This window comes from Salarias fasciatus, chromosome 23, assembly GCF_902148845.1.
Source record: "Salarias fasciatus chromosome 23, fSalaFa1.1, whole genome shotgun sequence".
In the NCBI taxonomy this organism is placed as follows: Eukaryota; Metazoa; Chordata; class Actinopteri; order Blenniiformes; family Blenniidae; genus Salarias; species Salarias fasciatus.
In genome coordinates, this window is record NC_043766.1 from 33,866,707 (window position 1) to 33,882,352 (window position 15,646).

General features: G+C 47.8%; 2 protein-coding genes and 1 long non-coding RNA gene across 10 annotated transcripts in view; 2 read left to right on the forward strand and 1 right to left on the reverse strand.

Annotated features, from left to right (window-relative positions):
* Positions 1–15,646, forward strand: part of LOC115382260 (uncharacterized) — a 425,955-nt gene that overhangs the window by 288,843 nt on the left and 121,466 nt on the right. The window lies entirely within an intron of this gene.
* The window catches only part of mcf2l2 (MCF.2 cell line derived transforming sequence-like 2), a 78,561-nt gene that overhangs the window by 37,988 nt on the left and 24,927 nt on the right, over positions 1–15,646 (forward strand). For all 7 annotated transcript variants that reach the window (XM_030083853.1, XM_030083857.1, XM_030083854.1 and 4 more), the window contains exon 15: positions 1,125–1,213. In XM_030083853.1, coding sequence (XP_029939713.1) covers positions 1,125–1,213 — 89 coding nt within the window. The remainder of the gene's footprint in view (positions 1–1,124; positions 1,214–15,646) is intronic.
* On the reverse strand, positions 155–14,481 carry LOC115382218 (lactosylceramide 1,3-N-acetyl-beta-D-glucosaminyltransferase A-like). 2 transcript variants are annotated; one of them, XR_003930504.1, is made up of 4 exons: positions 14,267–14,481; positions 5,792–5,942; positions 2,481–4,239; positions 155–930 (listed from the first exon to the last, which is right to left on the reverse strand). XR_003930504.1 is itself a non-coding variant. In XM_030083924.1 (3 exons), exon 3 carries the CDS (start codon positions 3,841–3,843, stop codon positions 2,680–2,682), a length of 1,164 nt encoding a protein of 387 aa, XP_029939784.1. In that variant the 5' UTR covers positions 3,844–4,239; positions 5,792–5,942; positions 14,267–14,481; the 3' UTR covers positions 155–2,679. The 2 variants fall into 2 exon arrangements, 1 of the variants encoding a protein (XP_029939784.1); XM_030083924.1 differs by having other exon boundaries at positions 155–4,239.

The window sequence follows — 15,646 nt, forward strand, 5'->3', positions numbered from 1 at the left end:
CCGCTGTCGTGTAAACGGACGCCCGAAACTCAACTAAAGTTTTGTGTTTTCACCTGAGAAAGTTGTATAAATGGGCCTGAGAGTGTTTCTCACTTTGAGATGGATCAGAAAGAATAAACAACACTGATACTATTGACGAGTTTCACTCCAATTCCATCAAGTTTTATTCGTATAATAGCATCAGTTTTTGTAAAAACATTTCTAGTATCTGGATTTAGGACTTTTATTAACTACAAAGCCATAATGAGAATACATTTTTTAGATAAATTCAGATGAAATTATGAGCAGATCATTAACGTACAAAAAAAGCTTCTTTAAAAAATGTAATAATATCAAAGTCAAAATAAAGTCAAAGTCAAGGGTAGCTTTATTGTCAATTCTACTGCACATATGAGACACACAGTAGAATCCCATCTCTCGGTGTGGAGACATATGTAGACCTGTACCACCAGATTAAGAATATTCTGATCATCAGAATCACCCAGAGACAAAGACAAACAGTGAAGTCAAAAAAACAGACGTGCAGTATCTTGTACAATACACCACTGAAGTGTGTATTCATTCCCTCTTTGTACTTTATTGTATTGTTCTTACTAATGATTTGTTGATCTGATACAAACACAGGTGACCAGAAAGGCCTTATTATGTAAAATATATGCAGCTTTTTTATGATGTTTTATAGTTGTGCCTAGTTTTTGATTATTTATTTTGTTATGTATTTAAAGATTTGTCGGTGGAGTTTGGGTTTGCATGGCTTCGGCCCGCAGTGAGAGGCTGAATACTGAAGTAACCCTGTCAACAGGTTTCACTGGTGACCCCACACTGATGACCTCCGAAGCTGACCTGAAAGGTCACGACCAGTAGTCTTTTCTGCAGCTCGGTGTTCCGCAAACCACACATCACAGTCAGACGGCTGGCCTCAGCTTCCCTCTACATGATGAGCACAATGAAAAGAGCATATTTCAGTCCAGGCTGAAGAGTTTAAACTAATATTTGTCAGCACTCGTGCCCCGGTTCAGTCACACCGACATGAGCTTCATCGGCCGGTGTTTGCCCTCCTGGTGTTTACTCTATGTAATGATTAAAAGTTGTGCGCTGGACGAGTGTGTGTTTGTGTGTTGCAGATCGAGGTGATGCACGAGGAGAGCCAGGGAGGCTCCACCCACATCGTTGTGACCAACGAGACGGAGGAGAGTCTCTCCAACAGACGCAGGTGAGCAGAGACGCCGTCCCGCCGCTCAGGTCGATTCGGTGCGCTGCCAGGCTCGGCGGCTGCAGGCGTGGCGGCAGACTCCTGCCGTTCGGCGGGCGGCCGGGCGGAGCGTGGGAATGGGTGCAGTGGAGCGGGAGTGGCGTGATTCCTCTGTGTTTTCAAGACCTTTGAAGCTTCAGTTTTTACCCAGCAGGCTAGTTTTTCTCAGGCTGCCTTCCATCCATCCACACGTGTTGTTATTATTAGTTGTTCTCTGTCAGCCTGTGTGTGTTGTTTCATTACAGACAACCAACAGCGCCATCTCGTGGCCGTAGCATGCTGACTACGTCATTCTTAATATTTCTGACATCGTCGTCTTGTAAACACGAAGCTTTTCTGAAGCTAAATTGTAAAAAGTGAAACGTTTTCATGTGAAACATTGTCTTGTAAACAGTGTCTTTCTGTTTTTTGGGGGAGGTTTTTTGTGCTGCACTCAGTCATGAAGCAATAGCCAGAATCTGTGTACCAAGGCCTACTTTTCGGTTGGATTCAGCGCGGTTGTTTGGCACAGGCGGCAGCGTTCACCCTCCCTCGAGCTGGCTGCAGGTAGCAGCATTCGTTTAAACCGGATCGAGTGCGAACGCCCCTTTAGGAGTCGTCGTTTTCAGCTGGAGCAAATCCAGCCACAGTGCTGCTGCAAGAAACTAAACTGCAGAACATTCAGGCTACAACATCCTTTCAGCCTCGGGAACAATTTGACTTAGATTTCTGAAAAGAAAGGTTCTTCCTGTATGCAGGAATCCATTCACAGCAGACCACTAACAAAAGAAGACCCAGTGCTTCTCTGTCAGCGGTTTCACCATGTGACAGTTTCAGGCACATTCAGCCTGCTTATGAAAGTATCCAGAACTGCTTCTTGGTGTTTGAGTCCTCTGCAGTGTCCGTCCAGATAAAGTACGGAGTGTTGTGAGAATAAGAGAGCTGACCGGTGTTTCCTCTTGCATTGACACATGTATTTTCAAGTCAAATCGCAGAAGGTTAAAACTTCTTCCAAACAGCATGAAGTGTTCCAGAGCTTTGAAATGCTTTGGTAGATTAAACTAACATGAAAAATGGTCTGTAAAGGACATCCTGGGCGACAGCTGAACAAGAGCAAGAAGCTGAGGCCCTGTAGGCACCAAGAAAAAAACAAAACAAAACAAAAAACTCTCAACCTGACAGGGCGGGGTGAGCGGCGTGAAAGCCGACGCCGGCGCCCGCTGAGCAGCAGCCCAGTGTGTTTGTTTACCTCTCACAGCAACGCGCTCACACTGGGCGGCTGGGTGGGGCAGTTTCTTCGTAGCCCACCCTCTGACTGGAGGACTGTCTCAGCTACCGTTCACGTCGGGTCAGCTCAGTCCTTCAGAATGAAATGCCTGCAGGTCCAGCAGATGGCCGAATGAATGAATGAATGAATGAATGAATGAATGACGCAGTGGACAGAGTCTTCATGTGAAGGCGGCTCGACAGGAGTACGTCTTCTGGTGATTTGGCAGACACAGCAGCATCGCCCTCACGGCTAAGCAGTACAGATTACCCAGAAGCCCCCTGGGGCTGCCGTGCGCCGAGCGGTCCGTCACTTTCCGCCAGAGCGAGCGCACGTCGTCCGCGTGGCCGTGCGAGGTGATCATGTGATCGTAGATGCAGGGGTGGTAGGGGGCCTTGCCCTGGCCCGAGAAGTAGGCGTGCTCCCGGGGCGAGACCCCCATGGCCTGGGCGCACATGCCCATGAAGACGTCGTCGATGTACATGGAGGGGTCCAGCAGCAGCGTGGCCCGGTAGATCTTCGCCGCCACGTCCGCCGACACCACGTACCCGGCGCCGGCGGTGTAGTCCGGGTACGACGGCCAGGGGTACAGGTCATACGGGACGTGGTATTTGTTGGTCCTACGGCGAACCGGGGGGGCGCCCTTGTGCACGTGCCCCACCCACAGGTTCCTGGCCCCGGCCTGGGTGCTGGAGAGCCGCAGCAGGTACTGCACCAGGTTGGGCGTGTGCACGAAGACGTCGTCGTCGGCGGACATGAGGAAGCGGGCGCGGGGGCAGTACATCTGGCTCCAGTGGAACTGCAGCAGCAGCTTGGTGGTCAGGTTGTGGAAGGTGTCCACGAAGTTCTGCTGGATCAGGTCTTTGTGGACCTGGTCCTCCCGCAGCAGCGCTCTCTGCACCCTCGACCTGCGGCGGGCGTCCGGGTGGACGCCCACGGCGAAGGCCAGCCTCACGTTGACGCCCAGCTGGGCGGAGACGAAGCCCTCGTCCCCCCACGTGTCCCGGATGGCCTGGCGCCGCTCGAAGTTCTCCGGGGACGACTTCACGAAGAGGAGCAGGAGGACGTCCTCCCAGCCCTTCCCGTCTTCGGACACGCACTTCCAGGGGTGGTTGATGAGGTACGGGTAGCCGGCCGCCTCGCCGCCTGTCGGGCCGGGGCGGCGGCCGCCGGAGCCGAGGAAATCGTAGCTGTTGACCAGGTAGCGGTAGGAGTAGGAGACCAAGTGGCTGACCACGTGGTGGTCCAGCGGCTCCCAGCACACCATCACCACGCTCAGCAGGAGGCCCGTGGTCAGCAGCTGGGCGCACTGGTACTTATGGATGCGACGGATATTTATGAACATCTCGACTCCTGCCTAATGTCTCTGTCGTCTCCGGACAGGCAGCATGGACCTGGACGTCCTCTCTCTCTCGGGCCAGCGTCAGGGTGAGCCGTCCAGCTGTCCAGTCATCTTCTTTATCGTCTTGTCCTCCATCTGTCACCTCTCTCAAACACTCTCCTTCCGCCTGGATTCACTCTATCATATCGGGTCGGCTGACTCAAACAGTCAGTCCGGTGCTCGGGACCGATCGCTCCGCTGCGTGAAGCTGAAACTCGTCTAGCTCATCGTGATCGGGTCAAGATTCTCCTCCGCCCGGGGCGACAGGCTCCTTACTCCACTTCTCTGGGAGTTCCCTGCTCCTTCAGGCCTCTCAGCGCCTTTGTTTGAGGTTGTTCACTGTAATGGACAACGTGACACCTGAAAGAAGAAGAAGAAGAAGAAGAAGAAACGTTGAGGTTCAGAGGAACACACACTGAACCGTGCTCCAATTAAAAACAACTCCAGGGTTATTAGTTTATCAACAGAAAAAAGCCAAGATCATAAATATTCCAGTATATCTTAACTGGCTAAAGCTAATGCTAATAGTCCCTCTCCAGCAGGGTCAAGAGGGACTGTTAGCATTAGCATTAGCTGAAGCATGCTTTAGTGAAGGTTTATTTTCATCTGTTTTCGTATGTTACTGGTCTGTTTCTGTCTGGAGTATTCACTTTTATTTTGGTCAGTAAGAGTTTCTGACTTGAAGTTTGTTATTAAGCTTCGACTTGGAATTGTCTTTAATTTCCTGAGTAAACAATAATTTTTGCATCGCATCTCGCCATTTAGAGGAAAAGCAGAATTCATTCACTGATTTCTCGATCTGTCCCCACGCTCGTCACACTCCGCATGGAGATGTTTTCAAAAAGTCCCACGGTGGGAACCGTTTCAGTGGCTCTGAGCACCGTTGCTAAACTGATCTTCATAACGCAAAGTTTCATGTTTCAGCTTGAAATTGGGGCCAAAACACACAGTTTTGCCCTTTTCCACCACATTTAAAGACTTATCACTCCGCCGCCAGACCACAGTCACCTCCGTCCGTCAGCGTCTCCGACTGTATCAACAGCACTAAGAGTCAACGTTTCATTAAGAGTTGCTCTCCGCAAGCAGGAGAAGCGCCTCCAGTGTGAACGCTGGCTCTCGGTGTGACCGGTGTGTGTGCTCCTGCTCCTGCTATCGCCTTTTTCAAGTGAACCTGCAAAACTTTCATTGTGTTTATGATGTTTACATGTCGAATCGACTGAGGATGCAGCTTTTTTTGGACAGAGTCCCTCTGCATGGAGCTAGAGAGAATGTCCGGCCGAGGTACTTTACAGACAGATCCTAATCCTCTCTGTTCCAGTTACAAACTGTAGCCTTTTTAACATTTTAGGAAAAAGTTTGCGTCATTTGAGCCGATTTATGAAGAGGCGGCCGGAGCGCCCGAGACGAGTGTGCCCCACACCTTCCAGATTAAAAATTAACAGCATGTTCGTGTTACCAGCACCTGGAATCATAATAAAGAATTTACAGACTGAAAGGAGTTGTGTCTGGAACCAGCAACGCACACAGCGGAGAGGGAGAAATGACTGAGCAAACTGTGTGTGGGGGTCGTGAAACACCAATCACACACACACACACACACACACACACACACACACACACACACACACACACACACACGCACACACCAGCAGCAGCAGCTCATGAAGAAGGTCCTGTACCGTTTGACTGAGAAGATCAGTGTCTAAATAGTCTGAAGTTTGGTTTGGACCGTCTGCTGGGCCCTGTTTGGCTCGCGGGTCTGATGATGATGATGTGTGTGTGTGTGTGTGTGTGTGTAATCTATCCAATGCCTTAGTCAAGGAGCAGAAAACTTCAGCCACCAGTACTTTGAGGCAGGTGTCATCTAACTGGGAAAACTCTCGTCTTACGCAGTAAAAACCGGTGTGTGTACCTGCGTCCTGCTGTCCAGACGAAGCTCCTCCGCGCGCACACACACACACACACACACACACACACACACACACACACACTCCTGGTCCAACGTAGAGATGAGGAAGGTACCGCAGGAAGGGCGTCACCGGTTCTCCAGCGAACCTGCAAGACTGTTTCCAGACAGAAATGTAAAGTGAGAATGGTCGGAAAAGATTATCTGCAGCGATGTGAGCTCGCACACACACACACACACACACACACACACACACACACACACACACACACACACACACACACACACACACACACACACACACACACACACACGCGCGCGCGCACACACGCACACACACAGAGTCTGGCAGATAAACAGGTTGGTCCACTCTCGTGGCTCAGGTGGTGTGTAGAAACACCCCGGCCGTGTTTGAAAGGATCAAGCAGATGCTTCTGGTGCTCCGGCCTGACAAAGCGCAGTCTCAGGACGGGTCGTCTTAAGCCACAGTTCTCTCTGAGCGCCAGGATTTTCACCATTCGTACTTGAAAGCAGCAGCTGAAATATCCTGAAAACTTTCTTTAGTTGTTTTCGACTCTTCATACTCTTAATTTCCTCAGACCATCACAGGTTCATGCTGTAAATGAGGCCTTTGGTCAGGAGTTGGTATCAACAAGTAGTTGGTACTTTAACTCAGTGGTGTCAGTGAATTCCTAGTTTTCAGCGTTGAGCAACTGATATCTAATGATTGTGTTTTTACAACATGACCTCTTTAGATCAGAGAAATCCTGAGTCAGTCTTTAGGCGTCCTGAATTGTTTGGCCAGGCCGCCGTGTGCGCTCAGGGCGCTCTGGCTCTGACTGGACGTAGCGTTTGCAGAGACGGCGCCTCGTCGCCGCCGTCAGGACCTCTGCACAGCTCCACTGTAGCTGCCTTCACAAGCAGTGCGAAGCGGCAAACGACATTATCAGCGGAGTCACATGTGTTTTCCCGCTCATGGGGCACGGCGCAGGTCATCCGGTTCGCTCTCTTGGCTGCAAACCTGAACCGGCGGGTCCTGGACCGTCCGTCCCTCCTTCCTCTCTGCTTCCTTTTGAATATTTGATGCTCAACCTGACGTCCTGCTTTTGTCGGTCAGAAGACAGCCGAGGGTCGAGCGGCCGCTCTCAGCTCTGTGGTCACACACGCTTCCTTTACCTTCTGCTGAATGCGTCCGTTTGGGACTCCTTGACGCTCGCGTTGTGCATGAGTTCAGATTCGTGAAGCCTCGGCTCGCGCCTCTCCCGAGAGCGTTTACTGCATTACTGGGGGAGCGCCTTCAGAATGAATGAGCTGCGCTGTTTTCCACAAATTGACACTGATGTAGTTAACCGATTAACTGAGCTCACCGTGCAAAAAGAAGTGGATAAAATAAATTTGACCCGGGGTCAGGAGAAACCCCGCTGATGTGTGCAGCTTTGCTAGCACCGCTAGTCGCACCTGGAAGATGACGTGGCAATGTGGGTGGAGCTGCAGGCGGCGCTCAGACAGACGGCTGGATGTTCTGACTGTCCATCCACTGAACGGCGAGAAACAATGGTTTCCTGCAGTGTTTTAGGCTAGGTACGTTTTCTGAGTTCCCGCCGAGTTCCCAGCATTTTCTAAAAGTTCCACCCATTTTCAAAAAACTGCGTTTTCAGTGGCTGGACGCTCAAAACGCCGTCTTGTGAACGGAGCCCGAGTCACATCTGTCTCTAAATTCGTTCGGAGGAAAACATTAAATAAAACTCAGATGGTTCATGCCTTCATCCAGCCTCCACCTCCTGGAGGGTATTTTCATCCACGGCTCCTGGATGTTGACGGGACTCTTCCTCTTCACGGGGGTCCGTGATCGGAGCGGGGTGATTCCACTGGGGTTGTGAAGAGTTCTGATTGGACGCTGGGTGGAAGTGACGTATTTACGTCTACTGGAAGTAAACAGACTGCAGCGCCTGTGTTTTTTCTTTCTTTCTCGATTAACGCCAATGCTGCAGCTTCAAGGTGTAAATTTCCACTCTCCCATCCATCTGCTCTTTCCATCACATCCATTTCTCTTAAGGCTGCCGTTAGATAAGTCGTCTCAGCTCCAGTCCGACACTTGCTTCGGCGGCCATATTGGAATACGTGTGTCGTCGCCACAGGACAAGAGATCGACTGGACTATTTTAATGGGAATAAAGGCGTACATGATGGAGGAAGTATTTAACTCAGATTTAAAATCTGAATAAACCAGCCGCTTTATTCTCAACTGAGTTACATCATTTATGGTCTTTATAGAGTGGAATTTATTTTTATTCAGAATTAAAGGGGAATTAAAACTCTCATGTTTACAGTAACTCCCAAACTTTTTCAATGTGAAAGTCTGAAAATCAGCATCTGTTTTAGCAAACACACACCGATTCCTCGTTTACTGCTTTTAAAAGTGAAAACTCAGGCTCCCGTAGCGTTTCCGGAGTCTGTTTTCACGACATTGGAGCTCAGAGTCACTGGAAACACTACTTTTTGAAAATGCTCTGTGGAAACAGTGTTCCTGCCTTTTAACATGCAAACAAAGCATTTATACAAGAAAAACGTGGAAACAGTGTGTTTCCCCGCCAGTCGATGCTGTGTCGGCGGAGCTCTGTACTCAGGCGAGACTCTCAGTCCCTGAAATGCGGCAGCGACCCGTTGGCCTCTGACAATGGAACGGGTCAATACCGCGGCGAGCGTCGAGTCCTGTTTGCTGAACCGCCTTCGCTGGGTGAACAGTCAGACCTCTTCCTCTGCCAACATTTCAAACTCTGGCTCCGGCGGGCCGATTCTTCTCGCCGATCAGTTCCTGAAACGAGTCGGCCGGCCGCTGCCGGCGTCTCTCAGCCCTGCTCGCCAATGTTTAACACTTAACACCTCCGCCCACTGTAGGTTGGAAAGAGGAAGCTGGCGCCCAGCGTCTCCTTTTTAAATGCAGATTCACCACATTCAAAGATGATTTAGATAAAGGAAGGAGGAAACGCCGCAGTTGTTCAACTCTTTAGTGTTGACGTCACATTTCCAGCCCGACTCAGCCCGAGTCGACCCTGCTGTCGAGCAGGGCCGAAAACCTACCCGGGTTGCGTGAAAGGCGTGAGGTTAGAGCGGGGTTAGAGCCGAGTCGAGCCGAGTAGAGTAGGGGAGGTGGAAACGCGCCATAATTACTCTCACAGAAACCTGAAATATCAGGAGTGTATTTCATGAAGGTGATTAATTTAATTTATTTAAACTGTCAGATTGAAAAAACTGAGGTGGAACTTTGTCTAACAGTACCTGTTGTGGAAAATAAGAAGAGCCAGCAGCTTTCCCACTTCTAACTAAAATAATCTCTTGACAATTATTATTAATCCTGTCACATTTTCTTACATATGGGGCTTTAAAGCAAGAAGAAAAAAGACGTTTTTTTTAATACAGTAAATTTGTATGACAATGAGTGATTTTAATTACATTTTCCAATCATGTGATCACTAGACACAAAACAAGAAATGCATCCCCACAAAAATGTAACAGAAACCACGCAGAAATGTGATTTCTACTCTCCTGTTTTTCTTCAGAAAAGAGGAGCAGGAGGAATCTCAAAATGGTTCAACCATTCATCTCCATTAAATATTATCATTATTGTTATTAGGCCCGAGCCCCTGGCCTGCCAAGGGCGAAGGGCCTATTGTTTCTGCAACACAGACAACGACTAGTCGAGCGCGCAGCGCTCGACCTCAGGCCTTTCACACTCTCAAAACACACAACGATGACAAGTCGAGCGCGCAGCGCTCGACCTCAGACATCATTCAACATGTCCAGACACACACACACCGACACGCACTCATACACATGTGTACAAATACAAAAAACGCACACACACTCTCACACACAACCATGACTTGTCGAGCGCGCAGCGCTCGACCACAGACATTCACACTCTCAAACACCTCACAGACGCGTCGGGCTTGTCGAGACCTTTCCGAAAATATATAACATGTGGGCGAAATAATGGCAGAAAAAAAAAAAGCATATTGTTTTTGCAAAAAATATTATTAGGCCCGAGCCCCTGGCCTGCCAAGGGCGAAGGGCCTATTGTTTCTGCAACACAGACAACGACTAGTCGAGCGCGCAGCGCTCGACCTCAGGCCTGTCACACTCTCAAAACACACAACGATGACAAGTCGAGCGCGCAGCGCTCGACCACAGACATCATTCAACATGTCCAGACACACACACACCGACACGCACTCACACATACGCGTGTACAAACACAAAAACGCACACACACACACGACTTTTCGAGCGCGCAGCGCTCGACCACAGGCCTTTCACACACTCAAACGTACAAAAATTACAAGTCGAGCGCGCAGCGCTCGACCTCAGACATAGGCCAACATGTCCAGACACACACACCCCGACATGCACTCATGACCATGTGTACAAATACAAAACACACACACACACTCTCACACACAAACATGACTTGTCGAGCGCGTAGCGCTCGACCACAGGCATTCACACTCTCAAACACCTCACAGACGCGTCGGGCTTCTCGAGACCTTTCCGAAAATATATAACATGTGGGCGAAATAATGGCAGAAAAAAAAAAAGCATATTGTTTTTGCAAAAAATATTATTCTTTCTTTCTTTCTTTCTTCTTCTTCTTCTTCTTCTTCTTCTGCTCTTTAAACTGGAATTTGACCCCCTGAACATGCTCGAAAACTCACCAAATTTTGCACAAAATTCAGTTCCGGCGAAAAATTTTTTTTAATATGAATTTCAATATTGGGATTTAAAAATTGGCTCTACAGCGCCACCTGCAAAACCCAAAATGCATTGCGTCGATGGGAGGGAGTCCGCAAAAAACTTTGTCGTACAGCCACAAAATTCGGTATACACATGCGCGTTGTCGGAACAAACAAAAAATATTATTATGACCCCGACCTCAAAACAGCAGGAAAGCAGCGAGCTGGGATTGAATTTTCAAAAATGCTGATTCAGCGTTTTCCAGGGCGTCGTACAAAATGTTCGTTTTGATCGGGCGCTTCTCCGAATGAGCTGAAATTTGGTGGACACCATCTACGCAAGTAGACAATTAAAAGTTATCCAATTCACAAATCTTCAGATCACGGTTTCCGCGTGGCAACGCCGCAAATTTGATGTCAAATTTTGCCATTTTTTCAGTGTGATAAATGGCTGCCATTTCTACATAATGACTCCAATCCAAACCAAATTTTAAACACTGATTAATCCTTCGTTCCTGGACACACTGACATTTAAATTTTGAAAATCGGCATTACAGCGCCCCCTACAGAATCAAAATAAAATCTGTATGGGGAGTAAAATTATTAGTTTGTCAGAAATGAATGAAATTTGGGTGATAATTCTTTCATGTCGTCCCGATCAAAAAAGCCAATGGTAACCGTATTGTATTATCAACGGTGTTGCCGTGGCGATGGCTGAAGTTCCCCATGTTATTCGAATGGGCCCAAGTGAAAAATCTCCCATCAAATCAAATGTACTTGTTGCCATGGAAATGTGCCAAATTTGACAAACATCAATGAAAGAACAAAACGGGGCGGGTCAGGTAAGCAGCGGGCGAGGGCCTTTTGACGCCGCTCGCGGCTTTAATTCTTTCTTTCTTTCTTCTTCTTCTTCTTCTTCTGCTCTTTAAACTGGAATTTGACCCCCTGAACATGCTCGAAAACTCACCAAACTTTGCACAAAATTCAGTTCCGGTGAAAAATTTTTTTTAATATGTGTTTCAATTTTGGAATTTAAGAATCGGCTCTACAGCGCCACCTGCAAAACCCAAAATGCATTGCGTCAATGGGAGGGCGTCTGCAATAAAGTTTGTCGTACAGCCACAAAATTCGGTATACACATGCGCGTTGTCAGGACAAACAAAAAATATTATTATGACCCCGACCTCAAAACAGCAGGAAAGCAGCGAGCTGGGATTGAATTTTAAAAAATGCTGAGTCAGCGTTTTCCAGGACGTCGTACAAAATGTTCGTTTTGATCGCGCGCTTCTCCAAATGAGCTGAAATTTGGTGGACACCATCTACACAAGTAGCCAATTAAAAGTTATCCAATTCACAAATCTTCAGATCACGGTTTCCGCGTGGCAACGCCGCAAAGTTGATGTCAAATTTTGCGATTTTTTCAGTGTGGTAAATAGCTGCCGTTCGTACATAACAAATCCAATCTTAACCAAATCTTAAACAATTATTGACCCTTCTTATCTAGACACATTGACAGTGACATTTTGAAAACCGGCATTACAGCGCCCCCTACAGAATCAAAATAATATCTGTATGGGGAGTAAAATCATTAGTTTATCAGAAATGAATGAAATCTGGGTGATAATTCCTTCATGTCATCCCGATCAAAAAAGCAAATGGTAACCATATTGTATTATCAACGGTGTTGCCGTGGCGATGGCTGAAGTTCCCCATGTTATTATAATGGGCCCAAGTGAAAAATTTCCCATCAAATCAATTTTACTTGTTGCCATGGAAACGTGCCAAATTTGACAAACATCAATGAAAGAACGAAACAGGGCGGGTCAGGTAAGCAGCGGGCGAGGGCCTTTTGACGCCGCTCGCGGCTTTAATTATTATTATTATTATTATTATTATTATTATTAGAAAATTAAAAAGAAATTATATGGAATATAATTAGCAATTATTCTAACCATGTGAAAGGTATGCCTCCATCCATCCATCAATAGAGAAGTCATGTTTATCAGGGTATATTCAGAGGTAAATATGTTTAAATCAGTCGGCTGGCGTTGGAGTGCGGGCAGAGTGATTGACGTTGTGTAGTTGTGTCAGTCGATCAGCAGACAGCAGTTGCTCTTGATGGTGTCACGGTTGAGCGACACCCTGAACGCTGGTCTTCTTCTGTGTCTACGTTTATACAGGCGGCTGCACAAAGAAGCTCTCATGTCTCGAAGTGACAGATCAGTCATTTTCTTGTTTTCCGGGCAGCTTCTGGACTGCTGTCTGAGCCGTTCTGCATCTTGGTCCAAGCCCGCAGGTTTGTTCCCTCACCTGCAGAAAGCATCCCTGTGCTGGACCAGGTGGTCTCTGCTGGAGGCTTCGCAGCCCCATGAGTCCAGCTCCGTCTGCACATCGTCCAGTCGTTCTTTCTCACTGAATAATTTCTCACTTTTTCTTTGGATCCAAGCACATTTTCTCTCATCGACTCTTTTCGTGCCATCAGCGGGTGTATTTTCCTCTCCTGGCCCTCCTGAGAGTCAGTCCGGTCCAAGTTTTACAAACTAGATCAACATCGACAGCTCTGAAGCATCTCCTCTCTTCTCTCATGAAGAGCCACCTGTCATCTGCATACATGGTTTTAAGTTTTTTGTTGGGTTTTATTTTATCTGGTCCAAAACTGCACAGTGTTGAGAAATGTCAACGTTCTGATTGGTGGTGTTTTTCTGAGCTTTATTTCATGTGAGGCACAAAGTTCAGCAGAAATACGTCCAGACTGAAGTCGAAGGCGACACTTTAAAGTTGCAGAAGCAGTGACTTCTATAAAGAATTTGAATGCATCTTGTTGTGGCTTTTCGCTGTCTGAGGTCTGGGCCCTGTTCTCCTGTTCTCCTGTTCTTTGGAGCGCCTGGACTTTCTGTGAAGCCTGGATCCTGTGAAGCAGAACTTTGTTTCAGACTGTGGCTTTTTCAGGACAAGTTGGGCTTTTCTGAGTACGTCAGCCGCAGCAGCGTCGCTTGATCGTTTGTACGGTAATTTCACAGACACGGGAGATAGTCGATGATCTGCATCCAGCAGAATGGCGTGCTGATGTTTTTTTTTTTCTTTGATGATTTCCCAGAAGATTCATCTCAGCCAGTGCAAGAGGTACGATCGCACCGCCTTGCTCTCTGCAGCGACACACAGACGTTGACTTTCAGTCAAAACAAACCGCAAGACTCTGCGACACGCAGACAAAGACTTATTGAAAGCTTCATTCATGGAATATGATCTGCTTCCGCCGCCGGCCGGATTGTTTTCCCCCTCCTGACACCTTTAGTGGCAGCTGTGACCCCCCGCCCCGTTCACACCACAGCAGCGCTGCGCTTCAGCCGTCCGTTCACACGCCGGTGCTGCAAACGCAACTTTCTGAAAAACGGCTTCCCGGGGAGGAACTTCTTGAATACGCTGGTGGTGTGAACGGGGTAAAACTCAACTTTTTGAAAACGCTCAGACTCTGATGGTGGAAATGCTGCTGAAAAGCAGCTGTTCTGTCCCAGAGGTGCGAGAAACGTAACTAGACATGTCTTAACTCCTCTGGCTGGCCTCGTACTTTATGACAGAAGTAATTAGCAGCTGTAATCAACACCAACACATCTTATATTCCCGTATCCAGTGACGCTCCGCTTCTGAACAGACGCGAGAGCTTTGACAAAAAGCTTTGAGAGGAGCAGCCGTCACCACACACACACACACACACACACACACACACACACACACACAGAGTGTTGACTTACCTGTGTTTGAAGCTTTTTCAGGACAGCAGACTGTGTATTTGTCTTCCTGTGACTCTTTGCTCTGTCGGAATGCTCCTGTCTGTCTCTCTGTGGCTGTTGTCCCTCCGTTCAGTGTGAGTCCGCTCGTCTGTCCTCCTCTCTCCACTTGTAGCTTCCCTTTGAATGGCCGGGCTGCCGACAGCGCAGGATGTCTGGTCTGATCGCCCTGACGGTGGCAGCTCAGTGTGTGTGTGTGTGTGTGTGTGTGTGTGTGTGAGAGAGAGAGAGAGAAAGAGGGAGAGAGAGAGAGAGAGAGAGAGAGAGAGAGAGAGAGAGAGAGAGATGTTGTGTCAGAACAGTTTTAGATAAGTGTGTGGTGAAGTGGGAGGAACTGCTGTGGAGTAGAGATACGTGATAAATGACATTGTAGAAAACGTGAGGACGGCTTTTCTGACACACACACACAAAACTTCTTTTTTTTTCAACAAACTCTTGAACTGAGGCAGTGCAGGTCGATTCTTCAGAGTGCAGGAGTGAATGTAGTCCTCTCAGACTCCGTTTATACAATATTACAACTCAAAAACTCATCATTTTTGCGTTTACCTTGCGTAGCAACATTTTGAGCAAGACCCCTTCGACACGGAAACGCTGAGGACTGGGTCGTTTTCATGTTGGGTCACTAGTGACTGCAGTTCTTTGCTTTTGTAATGAAACCATGCTTTATTCATTCTGCTTTTTAAAAAAAAAAAGTTTAATTAAAATGGACTTTAGTGGACAGCTGGTGGACACAGACATAAATATTGTAACTCAAAGTCTTCTATAACCTGGAAAATCACTTTTCAGTTCAAAAGAGTGGAAATTGAAATAGAAAATATCTCCGTCCAAAACTGAAGACACCTCATCATTGGCTCTACCGATATCTCAGCGGGTCTCGCAGTCTTGTGTCCACCACTCTGAAGAAACTCTTTAAGAAAGGAACTTTTCTCTTAAAGTTGTACATTTCCCTTGGTGTTTGGAGACTGAGGGCATCAGTTTTGGCGAACTATGTTCAGACCAGGCGTCCTGGAACAGTAGCGGAGCATTGTCCTGCGTCTGTACGCTAACCGTGTGTGTGTCGGTGGAGTTAATAGCCTCCGACTCGCTCACATGACCGTGCTCCTCCTGAGCCGTCGGGGCCTCGACACTCACGGTGGCCAACAAACCTGATTATGTGGAGACGTCCAGCAGTCATGTGTGGCGTGGTTCCAGTCAGCGTCAGCACTCAAGAGCAGAGTAACGAAGAGGCCGGGACATTCCTGGTCCCAATGAGGTTAGAGGAACACGTTTCACTTACAGTCAACAGTCTGTCTTCAAAAAAATGGGAATAAAAGGGAGCCATATGGAAAAGTTAGCAGTTTCTTT